At 48.2% G+C, this 26055-nt stretch overlaps 2 protein-coding genes across 7 annotated transcripts; one reads left to right on the top strand and one right to left on the bottom strand.

Annotated features, from left to right (window-relative positions):
• The first annotated feature begins 6592 nt into the window (after positions 1–6592).
• On the top strand, positions 6593–7994 carry LOC131422373 (apoptosis-associated speck-like protein containing a CARD). Of its 3 annotated transcripts, none has more exons than XM_058569548.1 (3): positions 6593–6917; positions 7199–7255; positions 7615–7994. In XM_058569548.1, exons 1-3 carry the CDS (start codon positions 6659–6661, stop codon positions 7869–7871), a joined length of 573 nt encoding a protein of 190 aa, XP_058425531.1. In that variant the 5' UTR covers positions 6593–6658; the 3' UTR covers positions 7872–7994. The 3 variants fall into 3 exon arrangements, with proteins under 3 accessions (XP_058425531.1, XP_058425532.1, XP_058425530.1); XM_058569547.1 differs by having other exon boundaries at positions 6594–6929; XM_058569549.1 differs by lacking the exon at positions 7199–7255 and having other exon boundaries at positions 6593–6929.
• Positions 7995–14549: 6555 nt separating this feature from the next.
• FUS (FUS RNA binding protein) lies at positions 14550–25511 on the bottom strand. 4 transcript variants are annotated; one of them, XM_058569553.1, is made up of 15 exons: positions 25432–25511; positions 23789–23813; positions 23545–23699; positions 22647–22788; positions 22263–22450; positions 21577–21793; positions 19934–19968; positions 18397–18429; positions 17443–17546; positions 16600–16729; positions 16235–16336; positions 15978–16101; positions 15515–15615; positions 15244–15391; positions 14550–14911 (listed from the first exon to the last, which is right to left on the bottom strand). In XM_058569553.1, exons 1-15 carry the CDS (start codon positions 25442–25444, stop codon positions 14872–14874), a joined length of 1557 nt encoding a protein of 518 aa, XP_058425536.1. In that variant the 5' UTR covers positions 25445–25511; the 3' UTR covers positions 14550–14871. The 4 variants fall into 4 exon arrangements, with proteins under 4 accessions (XP_058425536.1, XP_058425534.1, XP_058425535.1 ...); XM_058569551.1 differs by having other exon boundaries at positions 22230–22450; XM_058569552.1 differs by having other exon boundaries at positions 22647–22791.
• Positions 25512–26055: the final 544 nt, after the last annotated feature.

Below are 26055 nucleotides of genomic sequence, written 5' to 3' on the forward strand. Positions count from 1 at the left end.
GAGCTAACATCTGCCGATCCTCCTCTTTTTTGCTGAGGAAGACTGGCCCTGGGCTAACATCCATGTCCATCCTCCACCACCTTACATGGGATGCCGCCACAGCATGGCTTGCCAAGTGGTGCATTGGTGCGCACCCGGGAGCCGAACTGGCGAACCCTGGGCAGCCGCAGCGGAGCACGCGCACCCCACCGCTTGTGCCACTGGGCCGGCCCCATGACTACGGATTTAATTCTCACAGTACGTAAGGAAGCTCGGGCTTTTTAACCCTGAGAAATCCAGGGAAGTTCAATTTCCCCATTCTCTTTACCTCTAAGTCTCTGATTTCCTCTCAGCCATTTTGATGGCTCACACTTGGCCTTGGGTTATCAAACAGGAGGGGTGGGGGGATGACAGCATATCTGGAGCCGGTCTCTGAAGCTACAAGCCACTTCACTTCAGCGCAGAATGCCACTATCCCAAACGTAGCTCTAACCTGGAGTTTCCATCACTGCCAGGCTGGGGCTGAAGGTTTTGGTCAATAGGAAAGGGTGCCCAGGACAGGGCGGTGACAGTCAACTAAATCCATCTCAGTAAATGGGGTCAGGTCTGACCTCTGACCCGTGGAAGAGACACTGATTATCTACAGCAGATTGGAGGACAAGATGGGGCTAGAAACTATGTCCAAGGGAGGAGGAGGTAAGGACTAGTGTTGCCCACCCTAAGATGGAACTCGGTGAGGTCCTTGGGGCCCACAGAGATCAAAGGGGTCAAATTTCAGCTTGTCCTAAGGGAGAGCTTCCCAACAGCTAGAGTGATCAATGCCATGGGAGATGAGAGCTCCTTGTATTGGATAAATGTAGAAAGGAACCAGAAATCTCCCAATCAGGGCCACTGCAGAAGCGGGTCCTGAATGCTGGCATCACAAGCTCATGCTGAGTGCCCGCAGGAAGATCACCTACCTTTCTGGACTTCAGCATCTGCAGCTACAATATAAGAATAGGTAGGATAATAATACCATGCCTATAGGGTTGTTGTGAGGATTAAACTAGATAACATTCTAAATGAACACAGGGATGGTGTGCTGGCGCCTGAGGGTTTAGGAAGTGGTGACAGCCACTCCTAGGTTCAAGTCTTAACTCCACTCTTTCCTCGTTGTCTGGGCAAGTCACTTAACCTGATTTTCTCATCGGTAAAATGAGGATCATTTAAGGATTATCATCAAGACTATTGGATTTGTTATGAAAATTCAACAAACTAATTCATGTAAAGCTCTTAGCATAATGCCAGGCCCATAGAAAATGTTCAATAAATGTCGGCTATTGTTATTATTACAATTATTATTACTAATTGTTCTAATGAATCTTCCCTACAACCCTATAAGGTCAATAATATCATCGCCACTTTCAGACTGGGAAAACGAGACTCAGAGACTTTAACATGACAAAAGCACCTAGTATGTGCCAGGCCTGTTCCAAGCACTTCACAATTCTTTTTTTTGGGGGGGGAGGGGTGGTGAGGAAGATCAGCCCTGAGCTAACATCTGCCAGCCCTCTTCTTTTTGCTGAGGAAGACTGGCCCTGGGCTAACATCCGTGCCCATCTTCCTCAACTTTATGTGGGACACCGCCACAGCGTGGCCTGACAAGAGGTGCGTCAGTGCGCTCCTGGGATCCGAACCCGGGCCGCCAGCAGCAGAGCGCGCGCACTTAACCACTACACCACGGGACCAGCCCCAGCACTTCACAATTCTTAATCCATTTATAGCTTCATAACCTCATTTATAACCTCACAACAACCCTATCATTGTTCCTATCTTACAGGGAGGCCATGAGGCACAAAGAGATTAAATGACTTGACTCATGTCCTGGCAGTCTATGGTCCTTTTGGCCCCAGGAGGAGCAATCTGGCTCCAGCAATCAAAGGGAAGACCTGGAGGTTCTTCCATACCAGGGGTCAAAGCTCAGAGCTCTGAGCACTTTTCCCAGAAAAGGGGGGTCAAGGGAGAAGGGATTACCAGGCCTTCCCAGAGAGCTGCCCAAGGCTCCCATTCCCCACCTCCCCAGGTGGAAACCACCCTGGCAGTCTCCAGGAATGAGCAGGCTCTGCCTCTACCTCACTGGGGAACTCTGGGCAAGTCACTGCCCTTCTCAGAGCACTCATTCCCTACAGGCTGGTGAAGCGAGCGCATTAATGAGAAAGGATGCAGACCCCAGAGAGGGGCTATGACCTCCCTAAGTCACACAGCTAAGAGGTAGAGGGTCTGGGAATCAAATCTGAGTGGGTCTGACACCCCTCATCTCCTATTTTTCCCACTATTCCACAATCTTCTGAATGTGCTTTGTAAGTTCTAGAGCATTCTGCAAAAAGGAGGCAGTTAATGGTGTCATTAATATTATTGCAACATCTGCCCTCCCAAAGGTATTTGGGAACGGTCTGGAGGAGGTGTAAATTTCCATATACATAATCTCTCTAAGCAATTTGTCAATTTTTGAGGACAGAGAGTGGGACTTTTAGGATATTGGTTGGAATTTGGGCCTAGGGGTCACATGGATATGGGTTCAGTGTTTCCTCATTTACTACCAGTGTAGGCTTCCAGAGGAACTTCTTTTTTTTTTTTTTTATAATTTTATTTATTTATTTATTTTTCCCCCCAAAGCCCCAGTAGATAGTTGTATGTCAGAGTTGCACATCCTTCTAGTTGCTGTATGTGGGACGCGGCCTCAGCACAGCCGGAGAAGCGGTAGGTCAGTGCACGCCCGGGATCCGAACCCGGGCCACCAGCAGCGGAGCGCACACACTTAACTGCTAAGCCACCGGGCCGGCCCCCAGAGGAACTTCTGAGAGCCTGAGTTTTCTCCTCTGTAAGGTGGGATAAATACACATACCTCATGGGGTTGTTGGGAGAACTGAATGAGAAGATGCATGTTACATATTCAGCACATGTCTGGAACACAGTAAATTCAAAAACTGGGATCTGTTGTGACTACTAGGACTGTCTTGCACCAGCATTTATCACAGGGTTGGGCATCTAGTAGATCCTTAATACATCTTTTTAGAATAAGATAAACTCTCCAAAAACTTTGTTCTCTTCTGAATTCAGAATCTACAAGGTGCCAAAAGGTGCCACTCGTTCTCACTGAGCTCCAGCCTGAAACCACTGCAGGAGCAAGGCTTCCAGTTCAATGGGAGGATGGCTGTATTTCCCCAGCCCCACATCCCTTGCCTCCCCGCGATATCACACCACAGGTGTGATCTGAGGCCGTGTCAGATGAAAGTCACAGCCAAGATCTTCCGTGCCTCAGTCTGAATGTGTATGAGCAGGAATGCGACTGGGGTCAGATGCCAAGAGCAAGCTGGGCCCAAAAGGAAGGGTCCAGGGTGGTGATATGCAGGAATAAAGGAAGTTCAAACAACACCATGACACATGTCCTCAGCTCCCTCACCCCAGGAAGCCAGTTTTGAGGAGAAGCCCACCTTCTCCTCCTGGTCATGACACACCCTCCCCAGGTGCAATTTCCTGCAGCCCCAAAGGTTCAGCTGAAATGTGTTACATCGGGGGCCGGCCCCGTGGCTTGGCGGATAAGTGCGCGAGCTCCGCTGCTGGCAGCCCGGGTTCGGATCCCGGGCGCACACGGACGCACCGCTTCTCCGGCCATGCTGGGGCCGCGTCCCACATACAGTAACTGGAAGGATGTGCAGCTATGACATACAATTATCTACTGGGGCTTTGGGGGGAAAAGTAAATAAAATCTTTAAAAAAAAAAAAAAAAGAAATGTGTTACATCGGTTCTACTTAGAGCGAAGGCCACTCCATTCAAACAAGGGTTCAAGAGATGCTGTCAGATGGCCACGTGGCCAAAGGGATCCCTGCTGTGTGTGGGGGTTGAATCAGGCAATTGTTTTTTAAATTCCGTGGCTCAAACACCCAAAGCTTCTAAGATCTGCCAAATGTGAAAAGAGCAGGTTTCTATGATTCTAGATTCTAGGATTCTTTTGTCATTCCAGAAAGGCTTATCAAGGCTGGATCTGCACCAAGCCCTGTGCTGGGCACTGTGGACCAGAGAAGGTCCTCAAGGAGCTGTCAGTGTGGTGAGGAAAACAGAGCAGACAGACACATTGTATGATAAACACTGTGGTAGAGGCATCAAAGGGACATCCTGTGGACATGGACAAGGAATAATTCATTTTGCACAGACAGGACAGAAAAGTCAACAGAGAAGAGTAGACAGAGGACATACTCAGAAGCTAAACAGACAAGTTATACGATCTCCTCAGCTATCTGACCTTGGGCAAGCCTTCAACCTCTCTCTGCCTCAGTCTTCTCATTTTTAAAAGGAGGCTACCATTCCCTATCCCATGTGGATTGTTATAAGGCTTAGAAATAATGCATGTGAAGGATCATAGCCTAAAAAGGGGCTCAAATTTTCATTATTTCTTAGAAAAAGTGACACCCAATGAATGTTGGAGGTCAGGCAGGAACTCACTAAACACACCAGAAGGGAAAAGAGGCCAAGCAGAGAGCAGGTGCCACATGTGCAGAGGTCCAGAGGCCAACAGGGTAGAAGGTATTGCTGAGGAGGTTGGCAAGGGCCTTGAAGGCCAAGCCAAGGAGCTTGGACTTGATTCTGAGGGCCCTGGGGAGTCATGGGAGGCTTCTGAGCAGGGGAGGGACAGGATCAATGTGTAGGCTAGGAAGATGTTGACTTCTGGCCACAGCGCACAAAATGAGTTGGAGATTCTGAAAGGACAAAGACCAGTGAAGAGGCACAATAATAAATAGCCATGAGCCAGGAAACACTGGCTGTTGGACCACAAGTGCCACCCATGGTGAGGATGTTGGCACACAGCACTACCCAGCCCACGTAGGGCAACAAGCGTGAGGACAGGGAGCAGGGCCCTGCTACCCTGCCTCAAGTTCTTGAATACAACATGCTGCAAGTAACACAGCCTCACTCATTCCTTCATTCAGCAAATCTTCATTGAGCACCTACTATGTACCAGGCACTCTCTTGATGGGATTCAGCAATGAACAAGATAGACAAGGTCCCTGCCCTCATGAAGCTCACATTCTGGTGGGGAGATGGATGCCCGATAAACGAATAAGCATATAATATGTCAGGATCACATCACTAGAAGGAATGGTGATTGTTACCACCCAGCTGAAAGGAAAAAATGAAGGATTCCCAATACCCACCTAGGAAGGAGAGCCAGCATTCAAACCAGGGACTGTATGGCTTCAAGTCCGTGGTCTTCAGCTCCTGGAAGCCACCTCTCTTTGAAGAGCTTATCTGTAAGGCACCCCTTCCAGTACTGATACCCTCCCAATTGAGCCACAAGGCCTGTTCCTTCATTACTGATTCCACAAAGGGCTACTGAGCACCTACTATAGGTCAAGCACTGCTCTGGCTGCTGTGGACAGAACAATGAGCCAGACAGACGTGATTTACAGACTGGTGGGGAAGACTAAATCCAAACAAATACACAGAGTTAGTTACAATTGAGTCACAATTGCTATGAGAGCCACAAGTAAGTAGCAGGTGTTATGAACTAGTCTGGGAGAGATTCTAAACCTGGTCTCCAGAAGGAAGTGACATTTAACTTCAGACCTAAACTCTCAAGAGTTTGTCAGGCAGAGTGAGGGAAGAGATTTCCAAGGTGAGGGAAGAACATGTGCAAAGGCTTGGAGAAGCAAAGGAGCCTGGCACATTTGAAGAACTGAGAGGTCCTTGTGGTTGGAACTTGGAGATGAAGAGAGAGCAGGGTGTGGTGCAAGACAAGGCTGGTGAGGTCCACAGGGGCCAGACCAGCAGGGCCTTCCCAGCCATATTAAGGGCAAGTTAAGGATTCTGGGCACAGCTTGGGCTCCAATGCTGACCTGCACCACCTTTCACCTGCTTTTCTGGGTCAAGTCCCCTTGGCCCAAAGTGGCTCTCCACCCATGACTTTCCCTCCAGTCAAGAATTTTCTCAACCATTACGAGTGTCTCTTGTCATCACTTTCCAAGAAATTCAGCATCTAGAACCAAATCCTGGCTCTGCCAGGAAGCATTTGGCAAGGTTTCAGGAGCCATCAGGTAGCCCATGTTATGCTGGAATATTTACTAAGTGGATGAGTATTATTCTCCCCATTTTACAGATAAGGAACCTGAGGCTCAAAGAGAAAGCACAGCTATTCTCTACCCTTTTTTTACACCTCATTTCTCCCCAGTATGCGGAATTTGGGAAGCTACATGGTTCCAGTTGTTAGAATTCTATGATTCTATGATTCTGAGACATGTGAGAGAGAATGCTAAGGTTCAGGGAAACCTGGAGATTTCAGGGTTCTAGAATTCCAAGATTCTAAGCCATGGAGCTCCAATAAACCAAGTTCCTGGTCTGTGCTAGCTAACGCAAGCCTGGACACCCAGGCGCCACCCATAAGCCCGTCTCCGCTGGGTCTCCCAGCGCGCGGACCAGCCGGAGGACGAGATGCTGGCGCCCTCCGATGGTCAGGGGACCGAGTCCACAGACCTCGGTGGGTGGGTACCAACAAGGTAGGCGGGAGTACCCTACGCTCGAGGGCAATATGGGCTGGAGCAGAGACGGCAGAAGGCGGGGAGTTCCAGGTCCCGCCCCGGAGCGGACTTCCTGGTCGACGGACACCCCGAGTGAGCGGCAGCGGCGGCAGCGGACCCCGGAGCCATGGGGCGCACGCGCGACGCCATCCTGGAGGCGCTGGAAAACCTGACTGCCGACGAGCTCAAAAAGTTCAAGCTGAAGCTGCTTTCAGTGCCGCTGCGCGACGGCTACGGGCGCATCCCACGGGGAACGCTGCTGCCCATGGATGCCATGGACCTCACTGACAAGCTCGTCAGCTTCTATCTGGAGGCGTACGGCGCCGAGCTCACGGCGTCCGTGCTGCGCGACATAGGCATGCAGGAGACGGCGGAGCAGCTGCAGAGTACGTGCAAAGGTGAGCACGCCCCCTCCACGCCCGACAGGTGCCCAGACCCCCGGGCCTCCTCCCGTATCCCCTCATCCACACACCCCCATCTGAACGTTTGCCCCTTGGGCTCTTTCGCTTCCTGTTTCTCCTACCCTCTAATAAAAGCTCCTCTTGCGGGTAAGGGAAGCTTCCTACTCTTGGTCCTGACTTTGGCTTCCGGACGAAAGGGCCCCTGACCCCAGAGAGACTGGAGATATGCTAGGAAGAAGGGGACCACTTGACTTATTTCCGTACAGATCCTGGAGCCAGGCCAGCCCTGATGAAGGCCCCTCCCCAGATGGCAGCCAAGCCAGGTGAGACCTTCACACCCAAGCCCACCTGCCTGGACACCTCTCCAGCCCCACCCCACCACCCCCCCCCGCGCAGCCTGTTATCCGAAGCCAAAAGCACTGGGAGAGAGCAGACTGGGCCAACCCTTCCCACTCACCTACTCACACACCTCCTTAGGGCGAGCCTGGTTGGGGGAAGAAAGGGAGACAAAGTTATACTCATCTCACTATATCCCAAGTCCTGGTGGGCTGCCACCTTGAGCCCCACCCCTTAGGGTTGCATTCAGAGCAATTTCTGAAGAAAGCAAAGTGTTCAGCAAGGACAGGCCCCAGCACCCACTCTGGGCACCCAGCTCATCTGCTCTCCTCCCTTCTGCCCCTAGCACCGCACTTTATGGATCAGCACCGGGCAGCCCTCATCACACGGGTAACAGACGTGGATGGGGTACTAGATGCCCTGTATGGGAGTGTCCTGACAGAGGAACAGTACCAGGCAGTGCGGGCGGAGACCACCAATCCAAGGAAGATGAGGAAGCTCTTCAGCTTTGTTCCAGCCTGGAACCTGACCTGCAAGGATCTGTTCCTTCAGGCCCTGAAGGAAACCCAGCCCTTCCTGGTGGCCGACCTGGAGCAGAGCTGAGGCAATTTCCCCAGCAGCAGCCCCACACATAACCGCTGGCAGTTCCAGCCAACTCATCCTGATTCTGATGTTTATACACAATATATGTGAAAAAACAGCTTGTACTTGTGTGTGTGTTCTCTACTTCCAGCCTGAAAGCACATGCAGGATACATATACAAATGCCACAGAAGCTCAGGTGAAGCTCCACTTCACTTCCTAGGGCAGCAGGCTCCCCTAACACTTCATCCTTTCTGCCTCAGTCACCATGGAATATTCCCTCATTCACCATTTGGTGGTTCCTCCAGTGCTACCTAGAGGGTCTGCCCTTGAGACTATAGGTAGCCCTGTGGCCAAGGTCTACAAGTTAAAAGTACAGGTACGTACAAAGTGTCTGTAACTTTAGGGGGCCAGATTTGTCAGAGGCATTTAGAAACAAACTACATAGCTTCTCTTTTTTATTCCCTAGGGAAAAAAAAAAGTAATTGTAAAATTAGAGCAATTTTCAGAGGGAGAGACAGAGTACCATCTAAATGTAGGACAGAAGAGCACAAGCCAAGTATAATTCTAGGATTCCTTCTGGCACTGGCACTGACACCAGCAGGCTTAATTGCTCCCTCTGCTCCCTCCCACCTCCTGGAAGAAGGGGTTATAAGTTACACTTTGCTCAGAAAACATGCAGCCACAAAAACATTTAGGAAATGAGTCCTAGTAGCTGTTTCTTCTCTTCATGGAATTTTTGCCTACAACAGGAAATATGAGTATTTCTCTCCAGGAAACAGCACTTAAGGAGCCTTTTTGTGTGTGTGTGTGAGGAAGATCGGCCCTGAGCTAACATCTACCAATCCTCTTTTTTGCTGAGGACTGGCCCTGAGCTAACATCCATGCCCATCTTCCTCCACTTTATATGGGACGCTGCCACAGCACGGCTTGACAAGGGTGCCTCGGTGCGCGCCCAGGATCCGAACCGACGAACCCCGGGCCGCCGCAGTGGAGCGCGCGCACTTAACCTCTCGCACCACTGGGCCGGCCCCATTAAGGAGCCCTTCAGGAGGCTGCTAGGGAACCAGGATCCTAGGGCTACATCCTGAGTATACCTTGTACCCAAATTTTGGCCTGGGGGAAAGGGAATATGCAAAGCAACAGGCAGGGCCCAAGGAAGCCCAGTATCCTTAGCAGTTAGATCATCAGATACGGTGGGGGGGGGGGGATTGGAGGGGATCCAGGTGTGAGGGTACAAGGGTGAGGGTACACGGGTGACTGGTTCTCTGTGTCATTCACAATGATACACCAGCCCACAATGAACAGAGCTGTGTGAAGACTTCACTTTGAATACTCTCACCTAGATGACACAAGAATTAGCAAATGCAGTGTGTTTATTCCCCCCCACATACACTCCTTCAAGGGTATATGTACAATCTCATTCTGACAGTCTGTGTAACACTTCCCTATTCTGATCTACTGGATCACCAAAACAACAGGAGAAAACAAGTGGTTTGCTACAGGAGGAGGCTACCAAGAAGCTAAGCTGTGGCTACTGTCAAGGCTACACGGTCACATGAGCCTGCTCCTAACGCTACTCCGGACTCCAGGAGGAAAGCTGAGCTTCCCCGAAAGAGGGAATCAGCCCTAACACTCAGTACCCTGTGGCCTCATCTTTCTTTAGCCAGCCATCCCATAAAATAAATGCTGATGCTTCCCATTCCATCCTCAACCCTCTTCTACCAAGTCTTCTTGAGTCTTATAATTCAAGCCTTGTTCAATCCAAGATGTGTTCACTTATACATTCTGCAAGGACCTTACCATTTCCAAAACTGAATGTCTTCATTTTACCATCTCTGTTATCTCGACACACGGCAACAGCACAGCAGCCTAATCAGAGAACAAGAAATCCTAGTGTGTTCCATAAAACCCAGATTTAGTCAGTCTTGCTGATGCTAGCTATCCCAACTTATATCCAACAGCCTTCCTTTTCAACTTCACTGCCTCCATCTGGCTTACACATGTCTTACCTGCAACAGACCTCCCCCTGCCTCTAGCCTACCACCTTCAAGGGCCTGAGTGACCAATACTGATCATGGAAATGGACTGTCTCACTTCTAACATTACACCTAAACTCTCCTTCCAGCCTGGCCCTTAAGGACCCCATCAGCCAACCTCTCCTAATTTCTTCTTCATATACCCCACGATCCCAACAACACTACTTGCTCACACCCCATGCCCCAGCACATGCTGGTCTCTCAACTTGGGACACCTTGAAATCTTCTACCTGTCCTAGCGTGCTTCCTCTGGGCTCCAGTGGCACTTCCTGTGCAGTGTCTCTGTGGTAAACTGAACCATACTGTCATGGTCTATTTTCACATAGGACTCTTCCATTAGACTAAACCCCATAAAAAACATCTTTTCAACCTCCGTACAAGTGCCTTGCACGTAAAAAGTAATCAAAAAAATGGCAGTTACTGTGTAACTTGAGTGTCTAAGAGGATTTTTTAAAACCTTCACAGGAACCTAATGATTCTTATAAGATAGGGCCATAGCTAACATTTCCTTGCACAACAAACATCCTTTAAAAAAGCAGCTACAAAAACCACTGCAGGCCTGAGGCAAAAGAAATGGTTCTAAGAAGCTCCCTTTAGTTAAAAAATTTCTTGAGGGCTTCCGTTTTCCTTTTTATTGCAGCTGGGGGGAGAGCTCAGAGTTCTACCAGAAGTCTTTAACACAGTACAGTATAGTGGTTAACAGGACACAAATTCTACAGCCAAAGGATATAGATTCCAATCCCTGCTCCACCTCTCTCACCAGCTATGAGACTTGGGGCCAGTTTGTACTTCAGCTTCCCCATCTATAAAATAGGGATACAGGACATAGCTCAACCCTAACAGCAACCGACCCAGAACAAGTTAGCAGCATCTCCACACTAGGATCTTTGTTCCTAGCTCCCCAAAGGTTTAGAATAGCATCTGAAGCAATCAACAATTTTTGCGCAAACCTTCCAGCATCATAAGACTGAAAAGGAACCAGCAGAACAAAGGCCAGTGTTGGCTAAGCCTGTGCTAATTGGAACAAAAACCCAGGGGGCGGCCCCGCGGTGTAGCGGTTAAGTGTGCGCGCTCCGCGGCTGGCAGCCCAGGGCCAGATCCTGGGCGCGCACCGGCGCACCCATCAGGCCATGCTGTGGCGGCGTCCCATATAAAGTGAAGATGGGCACAGATGTTAGCCCAAGGCCAGTCTTTCTCAGCAAAAAAAAAAAGGATTGGCATGGATGTTAGCTCAGGGCCGATCTTCCTCATACCAAGAAAAAAAAAAAAGGAACAAAAACCCATATGCAGGACCCAGCCTTCCGTGAATGATCTTTTTCTTAGCTCCTAGCTAGCATGGCATACGTAGAAACTTTTGTACAAAGTCAAGATTCCCTCACAGGGAGGGTAGAGGGAATTAGCAGAAAAGGAGTCTCCGCAAAACTTGAGAGCAGGGCTCTAAAAGTGTGCTGTTGACGGCTAGCCCCGTGGCTTGGCAGTTGGGTGCGCGCGCTCCGCTGCTGGCGACCCGGGTTCGGATTCCGGGTGGACACCGACGCGCCGCTTCTCCGGCCATGCTGAGGTCGCGTCCCACATGCAGCAACTAGAAGGACGTGCAGCTGTGACATGCAACTATCTACTGGGGCTTTGGGGGAAAAAATAAATCAATAAAATTATTAAAAAAAAAAAAAAATCTACCCATCAGCAACTTAACTTCAACCCTATATCCAAGTTACGGAAACCCAGGCAGGCCCAGTAAGTGAAGGTAAAAACCTGAAAAGACTGAGAACTACTTCAGAGAGGGAGGCAAAAAGACCTACAGCACACTTCTCCCCACCCACAACCTACTCTCCTCACTTCTTCCTAGTTACCTGTCCCAACCCCAATCCCAGTTTTAAAAAGCCAGGCACCTAGTGATTCAAGATTGCAGACCATCTCCAATACTCACTAAGAATAATGTATTCTTGGGCCGGCCCGTGGCTTAGCGGTTAAGTGCGCGCGCTCCGCTGCTGGCGGCCCAGGTTCTGATCCCGGGCACGCACCCACGCACCGCTTCTCCAGCCATGCTCAGGCCGCGTCCCACATACAGCAACTAGAAGGATGTGCGGCTATGACATACAACTATCTACTGGGGCTTTGGGGGGGAAAAAAGGAGGAGGATTGGCAACAGATGTTAGCTCAGAGCCGGTCTTCCTCAGCAAAAAGAGGAGGATTAGCACGGATGTTAGCTCAGGGCTGATCTTCCTCACACACACAAAAAATAATAATAATGTATTCTTTAGAATACAAAGGGCTCGGGCCGACCCCGTGGCTTAGCGGTTAAGTGCGTGCGCTCCGATGCTGGCAGCCCGGGTTCGGATCCCGGGCGCGCACCGACGCACCGCTTCTCCGGCCATGCTGAGGCCGCGTCCCACATACAGCACTAGAAGGATGTGCAGCTATGACATACAACTATCTACTGGGGCTTTGGGGGAAAAATAAATAAATAAAAATTAAAAAAAAAAAAAAGAATACAAAGGGCTAGTCTAAGATCCTCACCAGAAAAACAGGTTAATACTGGTCTATTACACGGGAATGCAGCAAAGAGCGGCGAGTCCAAAACCCAAACCCCATAGGCCTCACTCCTTTCTCACCAATAATGAGCTGGAACTGGAAGGAGATTCTCAGAAGCAGCATTCCCTCTGCTACTGCCATCTTCACCCATTCTCCCAGAAAAGCCCCCCAAACTGGATTTACCCACTAATCAGACACCTGGGACCCTATTTCCTTATATTTAAAGGAAAGGCCAATCACTGAAGGCCTTCAAAGGACGTGAAAACTTTAGTACTAACAGGCAGTCAGTAATCAGGTCTCACAAGCTTCAATCTCTTTCAACCCTAGCAGCAGGGATCAAGGAACCACAACGGGACCGAAACACCAGAACCCTACTAGGTGAGGCAGAAACAAACTTCTCAGAGACATGGATCAGGCCATTCAAAGCAAACATTTTTTAAGAAAGCAAACCAAAGACAGCAGAGGCAGCCTGACCACACTGGGGAGAGAACTACTGCCATATCCTTGGGTCTAAATCTGAGGGCTTCTCACATGTACCACGTTCAGTAAGGCAAAAAGCCAAAGCAAAGCGCTGCCTGGGAGAACCTCAGCCATTCTCAACCTACCGTTACTGATACTGAGCACCCCAACTCAGTAGGAAGAGGAAAGCACTTTTCCTTTTGGCAAAGCCATAGCTTCCCTGTCTCAAACAACCAGATTTGAGGATGAACCAACTCTTCTCTAGAAAACACCTTCAGCATACTTAATGTTCAACAGAGGAAAGCACTTCCCAATGGGGGCTGTCTCCAGCACTCTACAAGCTATGCTTCTGATAGTGAAGTATCATTTTTGCTGTTGGCTATAATTTTCAGTTCTGTATAACTAAAATGCATGCTCAACAACTAATTGGCAAGTACGGGCAAGTTTTTTGTTTTTTTTTTCCCCCCAAAGCCCCAGTAGACAGTTGTATGCCATAGCTGCACATCCTTCTAGTTGCTGTATGTGGGACTCGGCCACAGCATGGCCGGAGAAGCGGTGCGTGGGTGCACACCCGGGATCCGAACCCAGGCCGCCAGCGGCAGAGCTCACGCACTTTAACCGCTAAGCCACAGGGCCGGCCCCAGGGGCGAGTTTTTTAAACTCAATTTGAGAGTTGGAAAAAAAAATTCTCTGGAGGTCAGGAAAGGCATATGGTCTTCAAGTTGAGCGGCACTACTCCCGAGATTTCAACTCTTTGGCCTCACCCTTTCCCCATCCATCTCCCACACTCCCCCCTTGAGAGGGGAAGGCTTTCCACCCCCAATCATTAAGGTTCAAGCCTGAACTCTCAAAATATAAATGACCTCAGCCCTCTGCGTATAGGCAGAATGTAAGTGACCCAACTAAACCTCTGTCTCCCTACAGCAGGTTGTCTATCTACCCAAGCCCTACCTTCAGGAAAACGGGGGGGGGGGGGGGGGGGGGGGGGTCACTCACCTTGAAATACAAGAAACTGCTTCTACCTTCCTTTCCCAGCTACCCTTCCCCGTCTTCTTACTATCTCTTTTTATTCCCGAGCCTCTTCCCTCAAATTTACCATCCTCTTAAGGCCTAAACAACAAAATGTTTGGGAAAGCAGTTTGTCCCCTTCAGAAAAATGGTTTCAGAATGAAAATGCTAAGAAATGAAAATGAAGTCAGAAGACTAAGACTCAGTCCTGGCTCCACCATTTTCTGGCTCTGAGAGCCACATAATCCATGCACTTCATTTTCTGCCTGTTGAGTAAGCAAGGCCACAAAACCTCTGCCATGAAGTAGGTGCTTCAGTTACTCTCCTTCTGGAAAAGACTCAATTTGGCTAGCTACGTGCTCAGCATCATGGTCAAGTTTGAATACTGCCCCAAAGGCAAACTTCGTTTGGTTGAGCATCCCCCTTAGAAAAGTGTCAAAAGAGCCAAGAGTCCTTAAAAAGGGTAAAACAGCTATAAATAGTAAACTAAGACAAGCATGTGAATAAATGTGGTAAAACTCCCACAAAGCTGCATAAATTTAGGGCACTACTCAATCACATGTGTTCTTCATTTACCCCATTCATATACATCCAATTTTTGTCATGACAGAAAAGTTTAATCTCTACTTTCAAGGATACCACTTGACCTTTTCTCCCCTGGACCAAGTATCAAACACTTTATTCCAGTTTCTGCTAAGCAGGAACAAACAGATTATTCCAGTTCCTGCTAGGCAGGATGAATCTGAAAGAGGAAAACTCCCCACAATCCTGATTCAGACATCAATCCTCCAGGAGAGTGAAGAGGGGGAAGAGGAAGAAAATTTAACTAAAACGATGGTTTTTAATGGGAACCAGAGGTATGGTTACAATTACAGAGTCCGACACAAAAAACCCGTGGGTATATCAGGAGTTGGAAGGTTACAAAATAATGAGGGTAACGCTGGGTACAGGAAGAAAAGCTGTTCCAGAACCTCATGAACCAGGCTAATACGGCCTCTCCCTGCGATCCTGTCTGTGCTCACCCCTGCAAGAAAGAGTATCCATTAGGTCTGATTTACCAACCTCTCCACCCACCCCACCCCCAAACTCCAATCTGCCCATCTGCCCCTGCTACCCAACCCCAAGAATTGTCTCATCTCTTTAAGCACACAGTATAGACTATTTAAGTGTGGGTATACAGATTAGTTCCCTGAGGTAACTTTCCTTCCTTCCTTCCCTACCCATTAGGGTTACAATCTCAGCTTTCCAATCTAGTCCTCAAAATTAAACCACTTTCTCAACAGAACCTTGTCATCTGCTATCCCATGACTTCTGTTCAATTGCTCTACTTTTATCTCAATTTAGAGTCTTACTTACCTGGAGTCCATCTTGCCAGGGCCAAAGCCACCTCTGTCCCCACCACCCCGGCCCCCTCGGAAGCCCCCACGGTCCCCGCCTCGGCCTCGGTAGCCACCCCGATCATAGCCTCCTCTGCCACCACGACGATCATCTCCATAGTTACCGCCTAGAACAAAAGAAATATATATCATACCCCCTAAAGCCCTCCTACCTTCCCTCCAGGCTCCCTGCTTAAAATTTAGGGCTTTTTGATCCCAACTCCTTATTACCAGCTCTGCCTCTTCCTTACCCATATGAGAGCCTCCTGGTCCCCCTCCTGGGCCATCGGGTTTAGGGGCCTTACACTGGTTGCATTCATTCCTCCAAGAGAAGTTCATGTTTTCACATGTACTGAGAAAAAGGAAGAGAATTAGTCTGGAGGAGTGGGAAGTAGGCAAGACTTAGAATTAGGAAGACTCTAGGGAACTTACAGATACAGTAAGGAAACCAAGGCCTCACAAAGGCAAAAAAAAAAAAAAAAAAAAAAAAAGGCTTGCTTCTCAGGAGTAGAGCCAGGAACAAAAACTGCAGATTACTGAACCCAGTCCAATACTTGTCCCACTATGGTGACCTTACATAGGTAAGCTCTCGGGCCAATCTGTTCCCATCAGTAGGGCCTTGACGTTTATTAGTTTGGAAAAGACAAAACTCCACTATGGTATCAAAGGCATGTGTAAGATGACTGAGGAAATAATTAAACAAATTTCACTCACGGATTCGGACACTTCCAGTCCCCAGCTCGCTGCTGTCCTCCACCACCACCACCTCCACTGGGGAATCCTCCCCGGCCACCGCCACCACTGCCACCACCTCCATAGCCTCCACGGCCCATGGGTCCTAATGTAGATACAAGTATGGGTCTGCTTCCCTTCCAAGTTTGGTTAACCTAATCTTCTTTTCTATGCAAGCCTTACCATCCTCCCCCCTCCTCATCACCTCTTCATACCAGCAGCAGTAAGTAACTCCTCACCTCCTCGCCCTCGGCCTCCACGACCATTGCCACCACCCCGATTGAAATCTGCTCGCCGAGTAGCAAATGAGACCTTGATAGGATTCCCAGAGAATTCTTTACCTGAAAAAATAAAGGAGATATAAAAAGAGACTTTTTACTAAGATCTGTGGGTTCAAAAGTACACATGGTACAATCAAGGTAAGGAAAGACAACGTCTTCCTGAAAAGGTTTATAATCTAATGAGACATAAGCAAAATGAGAGTATAATGAAATCACAGAGAAAGTAAAATGTTGGAAAACTCAAAGGAACCCTCAAAATGTAGCCTGCGTTTCCCAAGGCTAGTTGCCTTATGCCCTACCCCCACCAGCCTCCTCATACATACCATCAAACCAGTCAATAGCTGCTTTAGCAGAGGGTGGGTCATCAAATGATACCGTTGCCTCTCCTTTCAGCTTTCCTGTTTCCCTGTCTGTGTACAGATTTATCATGGGCTGTCCGGTTTTCTTATTTGTCTAAAAAAAAACCAACATGAGATAAAAACAGTCTTACAATATATAGCACTACCCACTTTCCAACTTCCTCCGCCAGAGCACCTGGCTCCTCTCTTTTGCTCCTCTCTTCCCACTTACTATTTATCTCCCATGTAACTTGAATTAAAGCCATTGACTACAATGGTTTCTCACTTCAATATTAAAAGATAAAGATTACAGCCTACGAATTCAAGTTTAGGACACTCCTTTTATCAACTGTGCCTTGTTGCATTATTTTTGTGTGTGTGTGAGGAAGATCAGCCCTGAGCTAACATCCATGCTAATCCTCCTCTTTTTGCTGAGGAAGACCGGCTCTGAGCCAACATCTATTGCTAATCCTCCTCCCTTTTTTTTTTTTTCCCCAAAGCCCCAGTAGATAGTTGTATGTCATAGTTGCACGTCCTTATAGTTGCTGTATGTGTGACGCGGTCTCAGCAGGCCAGAGAAGCGGTGCATCGGTATGCGCCCGGGGTCCGAACCCGGGCCGCCAGTAGCAGAGCACATGCACTTAACCACTAAGCCACAGGGCCCGCCCGCCTTGTTAAGATGTGATTTCTTCTAGAAAATGGCAGCAGCTAATGTTCTTTCCTCAACCAATTAAGCTGGCAACCATTAAGAATTTTTTTTTTTTTACTAAGGTGTGAAATCCAAAATCCTCCAACTGATAGAAAGCACCCACTCTGCTCCACAAGTACCTTAATAATACCAATCTGCTTGAAGTAATCAGCCACAGACTCAATCGTAACATTCTCGCCCAGGCCTTGCACGAAGATGGTGTTGTTGTCTGAATTATCCTGTTCTGCTTGTTGAACACAGGAGGAAATGTGAATTTGAAGAGAGAAAACAAGCAGAAGTAAAACCAATCAGTGACCCTTATAATAATCTAACTTGCAGAAATACTTGATATTAAGCTTTCTTGATTTAATCAAATCAAGCTTTCTTTCTTAAATCAAATACTTGATTTAACCTTTTTAGAAAAAAAATTCTAAAGCAACCAATAATCTGGCTTAGGTCAGACAAATGGAAGAAATCCACATCCCTTCTATTTCATTATTTGAGTGCCTGTATGCTAGCCATTTCACAAATTTAAATTTAGTTTTACAACTACCTTTTGAAACCCGTTGATACCCATTAAAGAAACCACCACAGCTCAGGAGTTAATTGTCCAAGATCACACAGTAAGTACACCAGTGTTGTTTCGATTGAAGACCCCAAGGTTAAGAAACCTATTTTACACTAAAGTCCAGTATACAAACATAACCAAAACAAAATATATACTAAATGCTTCTTTTATTTGTCTTTTTATTCACTAATTTGGGCATGATCCACATTTTAAAAAACTACTGCTTTAAAAAACAAGCAGTTCTGTAGTATGGTCCACACAGATGAATCAGCATCTCTTGAGACTTGTTAGAAAGCAGATTATAGGGCTCCTCCCAGACCTACTAAATTGCTGGAGGAGGAAACCCTTCATCTGATATATGTTCCTTTATAACTCACTGCTATAGCTACATCTAAATTCCCTTCTCTTCATTTTCCTTCCTCTCTACCCCTGCTCTTCTTTTTCAGATTCCTTTAAGTTTCAAAGAACATCCAGGGGAAGTCCTGATAGCATTTTAGCCATTCTTTCATGCCAACTGGGGACTCACCAGAGTCATGACGTGATCCTTGGTCACGAGGGCCTTAAGTGACATGAGAGAAAAAAAAAAAAAAACAAGGAAAGAGGAGCCATTAGTCAACAAGTAGAGACAGACAAGGAAAAAAATTAACACCAAATCCAAACTCTTGCAAAATATCAGGTTAAGTGCTCAAAGCCTCACTCCAAACCCTGTCCTCAGTTGCCTGCCCAGAGAAAATCCTAGGCAGGGCTGGGGAAGACACAGGCCCCTTTTCTTAAGTTCTGTATGCAACCTGAGTCCGCACAGGGACAACTCCACACTTCAGAAAGTGCTGCCTCCCCCAGCTCAGGCTGGGAAATGTCCTCAGCACAGATTGGGGGCGCCAGGAGGGAGACCCATTGAAGTTAACAAACCAACTCATAGCGTGGCCCTGTTCTCTCAACCCAGAGAGAAATGGGCTCACCAGCAGCAATGTGATATGCATCCATCCAGTTTCTCCAAACTTTAACACCAAAGACACTTATCCCTTGTGGAACAATTTTTCAGAACAATTTTTACTTTCATCTTTAGAAACCATTCTTAAAACCATGTTAAGTTTCCCCAAAACCACATGAAAATAAAAAACATACATAAAAGCTATTGTATTTTTAAATCATGTCCCAGGGAACAGACCAGAAATCTTATTTCCATAATGCAGCCTCTATTTTTTTTTCCAGAGACCATCTTTGACCAAAGTTTATCTGAATTCACCATATACATATATATATATATATTGTACCCACACTCAATGACACCTAAATTATGAACCCGAGCCTTTGGCTTTAAATGTTGAGACAAATCAAGAAACCTTTTGTTAGTTAACCAACCAGAAAAGTTCCAGCTTACTGGGAGACTTCTCAAATTTGCCATTTTTCCATGAATTCAGTTTGTGCTGTTTAAGACCTGGTTATTTCCCATGAGCCACACATGCTCCCAACCTTTCTTGAAGCAGTCCACACCTTCCTTCCCAGAGCTAGTTTCTATTTGCCCTTCTGAGTAGCATTTAAGTACATATATACGTAGAATTGCATTGACACCATTCAGTATTTAATATGTAAATATATACCAACTTCACCATCCTCAGGGCAAGGCAATATTTCACATCCCTCTTCCAGAATTAAAACATTTGGAGGTTGTAATACACACACACTAGCCTTGGACACACTGATCAAAAGGATCCTAAAGCCAAGTTGGCAACACGTGTTCCAGTACACACTCGCCAGTTTCTCGTAACGGTGGTCACTAAGTGCCAGGTGTGGCAACACTCCTGTCAGAGGCCTACTAAAACACCTCTTATTAACCTGGGTCAAACCAATTTGGTACCAGACGACTGCTGAGTCTTACCCCTGCCTGCCTTCAGGTTAGCACACATCTGGCAGCAGGTGGCATTCTATCCCACCCCTTTCTAGAGGTGGTTCTGGACACTTTAAAACCTTTTGACACTTAAAACACGCTAAGACATCTGCAAATGAACAATCAGACAAAGCATTGCTGGGAGTTGGGAATTTTGGAAACTCTGTTCACTTACCACCAAATTTATTGAAGCCACCACGGTCACTTCCGCTGGAGAAGACAAGTTAGAAGAAAGGACATGAAGCTTCCAACGGCTACAAAAGGGTGTTTTTTGATTTTGTTTAACATTCCCCAAACATGGGTAGGTGTTTTGGGAAAAAGATACAAGTGGCTACTACAATACATTCCCCTTCCTGACCACCCCTTGTCTGACCTTTGAGCATGTCACACACACGTGTGCAATTTCTCAGACACAGTTTTTAAGGATTTTGCTTTAAAAGGTTATATATCTATTTCCTCTGGAAAAAAAAAAAAAGTGACCTATTTTCCTTGGTCGTTCTTCCGATGTAGCAGATGTTTTTTCCTCTTGTCGTGAGTGGTTGACAACCCAGTACTTGGTTTAAAAACCCTACCGCCAATTTACCCAGAAGACATTTCACACCAGGCTGGGGTAGCCCTGAACACATTTTTGTGGTTTTTGCTATGAAAGCAGCAAGCAGACCCAACCCAGTTCCATAAAAAGTCAAAACCAAAGGCAATCTCCCCTTAAAGCAAGACAAACTTAGCTAAGCCCTATCCTAACTACTGAGCTGTTTTTGATTTCCCCCCACCCCCGGGGTCACCCCTTCTACACTGCGAGAGGAGCGGAGTATTTTGCAATGTCACCTTTCATACCTGTGGCACATAAAATGCAGAGCAAGTTAACAGTCACATAACAGTTGTTTTTCTTTTTAAAGTTTTGCATTAAACACACGCACACAACAGAGTTTTCCTTATTTTTGTACCGTTTTTGAAATGCCCCCACCCACCTCTGAATACTTACCATATGCGAACTCTCATTTAAATAACCTACTTTTCCCAAAAGCAATAACGCACTGACATTCCTCCCCTTTTCAAGGGAGACAGAGTAGGGTCCTTCAAATCATATTTACCAACAGATTTGACAAGTGCTTTACCATCAAATCTAGGGTTTTACTTCAAATCAACTACAGCAGGGAGGGAAGAAGGTCCAGTTGGACAAATAACCAGGGGAAGAGGGACAGTGGAGCGAATAGGTGGGATACCACTGTCAAGCGTATCTTGTTCAAAAGGTCTGCACATTTCAGGTAGGCCCATACACCAAGTGACACACAAAATCATTACTGTCAGTCAAATTAGTGCAAATCAAGCTCATGGATTCAAATGACTACAGAATACGGGAAAAGTAGCCAATTCCTGGAAGCTGAAGTCAGGTTAACCATTAATAACTCCCTTAAAGGACACACGGGAATACAAGTAATAAGTTTCCCTATTCCCAGGAGTAGGATCATCGGTTCCCCTTGCAGAGAAAGAAGACTTTACTTCCATGTTTCCTGCCTAGGATATCAATGACTCCAACCTATACACACTCATGTATTTTCTCTTTTTCTTTGGAAATAGAAATGTCAGTACTCAAATCTCTATCCAGAGCTGTGGGTAAGAGGAGTTCAGGCTCCCAAGTTCTCACAAAAATAAAATGGGGATGTACGAAGAAAGAGTCAATGCCTCCAAATCAAAGCCCTCACAAATCCCTAGAATAAAACTAACCATGCACTAAGGGACTGGGCTTCAAGGGAGATTATTCATGCAGCCCCTCACATTTCCCAACTGATGTTACTCCCTGGCTCACAAGACACCTACCCCATGCCGCCTCTGCCTCCACGGCCACCTCCACGACCTCTTGGTTCATAGCCACCACCGCTGCGGTTGTAACCACCACCACCGCCCCGGCCACGGCCCCCACGGTCCTGCTGGCCTCCCCCGTAGCCACTGCTGCCGCCACCACCACTCTGGTCCTGATTTCCATAACCGCCGCCACTGCCACCACTCATGGAGGACTGATCTTGGCCATAGCTACCTGTCAGGAAAGAAAAGCTGTGTTTTTTTGTGTGTGTGAGGAGATCAGCCCTGTGCTAACATCTGCCAATCCTTCTCTTTTTTTGCCGAGGAAGACTGGCCCTGGGCTAACATCCGTGCCCATCTTCCTCCACTTCATATGGGATGCCGCCACAGCATGGCTTGCCAAGCAGTGCGTCAGTGGGCGCCCGGGATCCGAACCAGCGAACCCCGGGCAGCCACAGCAGAGCGCACGCATTTAACTGCTTGCGCCACCAGGCGGGCCCAGAAACAGTGCTTTAAAAAGAGAAAAAAGCCTTGTGAACTGGCATACAACAGTTCAACAGTGCCAAAGGATAAAAAACAACAGAAATAAGAAAACGGCTATGGAACAAGAAAGCAAGATTTTTAAGAAACCTTTTACGGTAAGGTCCAAGCTATGGAATATAAATCCTTACAGAAAAGAGACGAAACTGAAGACACCTTCTCACCTCCACCACCCCCTCCGCCACCTCCACTGCCACTGTTGTACTGGTTCTGCTGTCCATAGCCCTGAGGGGGATTATAGGAGCTTGGCTGCTGTCCATAGCTTGGCTGCTGTCCACCATAGCCAGACTGCTGGCCATAGCCACCACTCTGGGGCTGCCCATAGCTGCTGCTCTGGGAACTGCTGCCGTAACTAAAGAAAAGGAAAAAGAATCATAACGACAGCATGTCCAAAACTTCCTTTCGCTTTTGGTACGTCCCATTGTCTGTACCCAAGAAAGACCACCCCCCTCCCCATTACTCCTCATGATTGCTCCTATTGCTGGTCACATTATCATTCCTTATCAATTCACCCTTAATCTTTCAGGCCTCTCCCCACAACTCCTTACCTTCCCGAGGTGCTGCTAGGAGCCGGTTGCTGGCCATAGCCAGGGTAGGAGGACTGCTGCCCGTAAGACGACTGAGAACTCTGGCTACTACCATAGCCACCAGCTGAGCCATATCCTTGGGGAGCTGACTGAGTTCCATAGCCTGCTATAAGGAAAAGAGAAAGGAAACCACAAAAGCTATGTAGAAAGAGAAAAGGCAGGGAATGGGTTGAAGAAAATATTATTTACTATCTAATGCTACCCATACTTGAAAAGTTCGCCTCTCAGAAGCTGCTTAGAATCTTGCAATTCATAAAGTTACCCTTCTCTTCTACCTAAGGCTAATGTTCCAACTTCTATCAACTTTGGACTTCCGATCTCACCATACCCACCCCAAAGCGAGTCTCCAGGACCACGCACGACTAATCACAGCCCAAAAGATCCCTACTCATTAACAGCATTTTAACCTGCTCAGATGTGTGCAGTACACATAGAACCCACATTATTTACACTGCAAGACCTCAGGGCAAATTCCACCTCCTTGTGTATCACATGATATTTGGTAGTGTGACTTCAAACATCTTCAAGCAAATCATTTTCTCCCTGTAAGCACCAAAAATCTAAAACTTTCTCCCCTTAGGGAATACTCTCCCCCACGTTTCACTTTCACGCTAAAGGGAAATGGGGAAAAGGGCAGCATTAAAAGAAAAATAAGGACTCAAGAAAATAAAGAGAATTACAAACCAGTATGCATTTTTGTTTGAAAGGACTCAGACTCCAAAGAGTTTTAAGAGTTACAGACCAGTTAAGGGAAAAGAAACACAGGACAGTTCCAACATTTCAGCATTGCTCAGGTTTAAGAAAAGCAACATTCAGGAGGAGAAGGAAGGGGGGGGGTGACCCACTAAAAGAGACTCACTGTTCTGGGTCTGTCCATAAGAAGAACCATAGCTGCTCTGGCCATAGCCTGAAGTGTCTGCTGACTGACCGTAACCACTGTAACTCTGCTGTCCATAGGGCTGACTGCTCTGCTGGGAGTAGCCTTGCCCAGGCTGGGTGGGGTAGGCCCCATAGCTGAAGAAACAGAAACAGTGTAATTAGGAAAAGATACCCTAGCCACCCTTGACCTCTACAAACCCCGAAAGCCCAGAAATGACTCTCACCTTTGGGTTGCTTGTTGGGTATAATCTGCAAAAAGAAAAATACAATTATTTTTTTCAAAAAAAGAAAGCAACAATAATACAATTACATTACCTTCAGCCATCCCTGAAAAAACAATAGGGCAAAATTCCTCAATTTAAGCCCTGGGGCCTCCAGGTAAGAAATCAACCAACAAGACCATGTTGCAAGAAGGGCAGAAATTCTCTCCTGAAACACTAGTTGAGAGGAGGGGCAAGCTGGCAGATCAGAGTCAAGTTTTCGTACTTGACTCTGAAAAAGAGTCAAAGAAAAAGCAAATTTCTGCAGACACCAAGAGGCCTTAACTACTACTGGAAAAAAACAAGAATCTTGGTGGACATCTACAATTTTCTGCAAACTCAACTGATGTCAGGAATGGCACAAATTCACACACATTTCAGTTTCACACCCACTCTATGAAGAAAGTATCACCAAGAATCAAGCTAAAGTCCCAGAGCTACTTAAGTGGGACAGGTTTTAACTCAAGCTGGAGGCAGCAGTGTTCGAAATGTGGCCTCCACTCTCGCAATCGAGACCCAAAGAACAGAATGTCTCAAACTTCTTCACCCTCTGCCTAATCTTGAAAAGCGGCAAAGTGGGCTTTCAGTGCAAAGCCAGGTAACCAAGAGAAAAGAGCCCTCGGACCACAAATGACAAATCATCAAAGTGCTCGCCCCAGGAGGCAGCAGTTAACTGGTCCTCGAGTCCTCAGCCCTGCGGCTCCAATCCCCTCTCCTCATCTACCCTGCCTTCCTCGGAGCTGTGAGGAGACAGCAAACCAAATGCAGCGGGAGTGCTTTTAAAACGCCACACTGAGGACGCACTAACCAGATCAACGCATCCCCTGAGTACAGGAAACCAGGCGCTTCCCCCGCAGGAAAGGGCCAGAGGACCGGGAGAGGGTGTGGCCTCGGGCAGCCGTTCTTTCGGTTCCCACCTCAGAAAGAGGAAATTTAGGCGGGAAAATCCTCGGGCCGAGTCCCCAACCCCGTTAGACGCCCCCACAGCCGTTAAGCGGGCGCGCGGCCCCGATCCCGAGCCTCCGCCCGCGGCCGCGTGGCAACCGAGGCGGGAACCCGGCGGTCCCGCCCCTTCCCGAGGGACCCCGGCGGGCGAGGCCCACACCGGACGCGCAGCGCAGAGTCGCCAGCGGAGGGTCTCGCGACAAAAAGCAGCGCCAACACGAGGCGGGAGGGAGTTCGGGCCGCGAGAAAGGGGGGAGGGGCCAGCAGAGCGCGTGCGCGCACCGAGTGCCCGGATGCAGCACTGCGACAAAGCGGGCCCGAACGCCGGGCTAGGACCGAAGGGAAAAAACGGCTACGGGGACGGAGCATTTCCGTCCGTGTCTCACGTATCAAATCACCCAGAAGCGTCCCTCTCGACCCTCACCTCCAGTAAAGGCACTGCGAAGGCAAGACCTCCTGCCCCGCGCAAGGCGCCGGAGGAGCGAAACAAAATGGCGACATCAGCCTCCCCTTTCCACCCCTCTCTGTTGCTTCCCGCCACCGTGGTGCGAGAAGACCCTACACGCGATCACTGCCCGGGTCCCACCGAAAAACAAAAGCCCAGCTGGGAGAGAACGAGGCCCCGGGCCGGCGCGCCACCGCCGCCTCGTGCCTTTACATACCGTTTGAGGCCATGTCCGCGCACGCGCGCACAGGCCAACAAGCAACAAGATTCCAACACCACGGAGCACCGACGCCTCGAGGACTGACCAGCCCCGCCTCCTGCGTCGAGGTTTATGTACGCCTCCCGCCTACGTACCGCGGAGGAATGCACCAAGTGCGGCTAGGAAAAGGGGGAAGCATGGCTGGAGTCCTACCACTCTTCAGGGAGTATACAGGGTCTGAGCAGGCAGAAGGGAAACATATTAACTGAGAATCATGAAAATAATATATAAAATCATGTTTTCTCTGATAAAGAACTGGGATTCACTCTGCAGGACTAGCCTGCTATTCACCTCTACCCCTATAAAGGCATAATGGTACGGTCTCATTACCCTCTGGGGGCGGGGCGAGGGGCCCAGGGCGTCTGCGGACCCAACTGTAGTCAAAGCTGGGAGGCGCCAGGCGGGAACCGAAATTCCTCTGGCTGGACCCTTTCACTGGGCCCCACTTTCACTCCGGATGGCGAGATCCTGCGCTCCGTTGCCCTCGCAGTACACAGGACGTGTCGTCCTTCCGGCCGCCAAGCTCCCTTTCTGGCTCTAAAGTTCCTCCCCCGACAACACACACCGACCCTCTCTCTCTCT

The sequence above is a fragment of the Diceros bicornis genome, chromosome 26 (genome assembly GCF_020826845.1).
Source record: "Diceros bicornis minor isolate mBicDic1 chromosome 26, mDicBic1.mat.cur, whole genome shotgun sequence".
NCBI classification, from domain to species: Eukaryota; Metazoa; Chordata; class Mammalia; order Perissodactyla; family Rhinocerotidae; genus Diceros; species Diceros bicornis.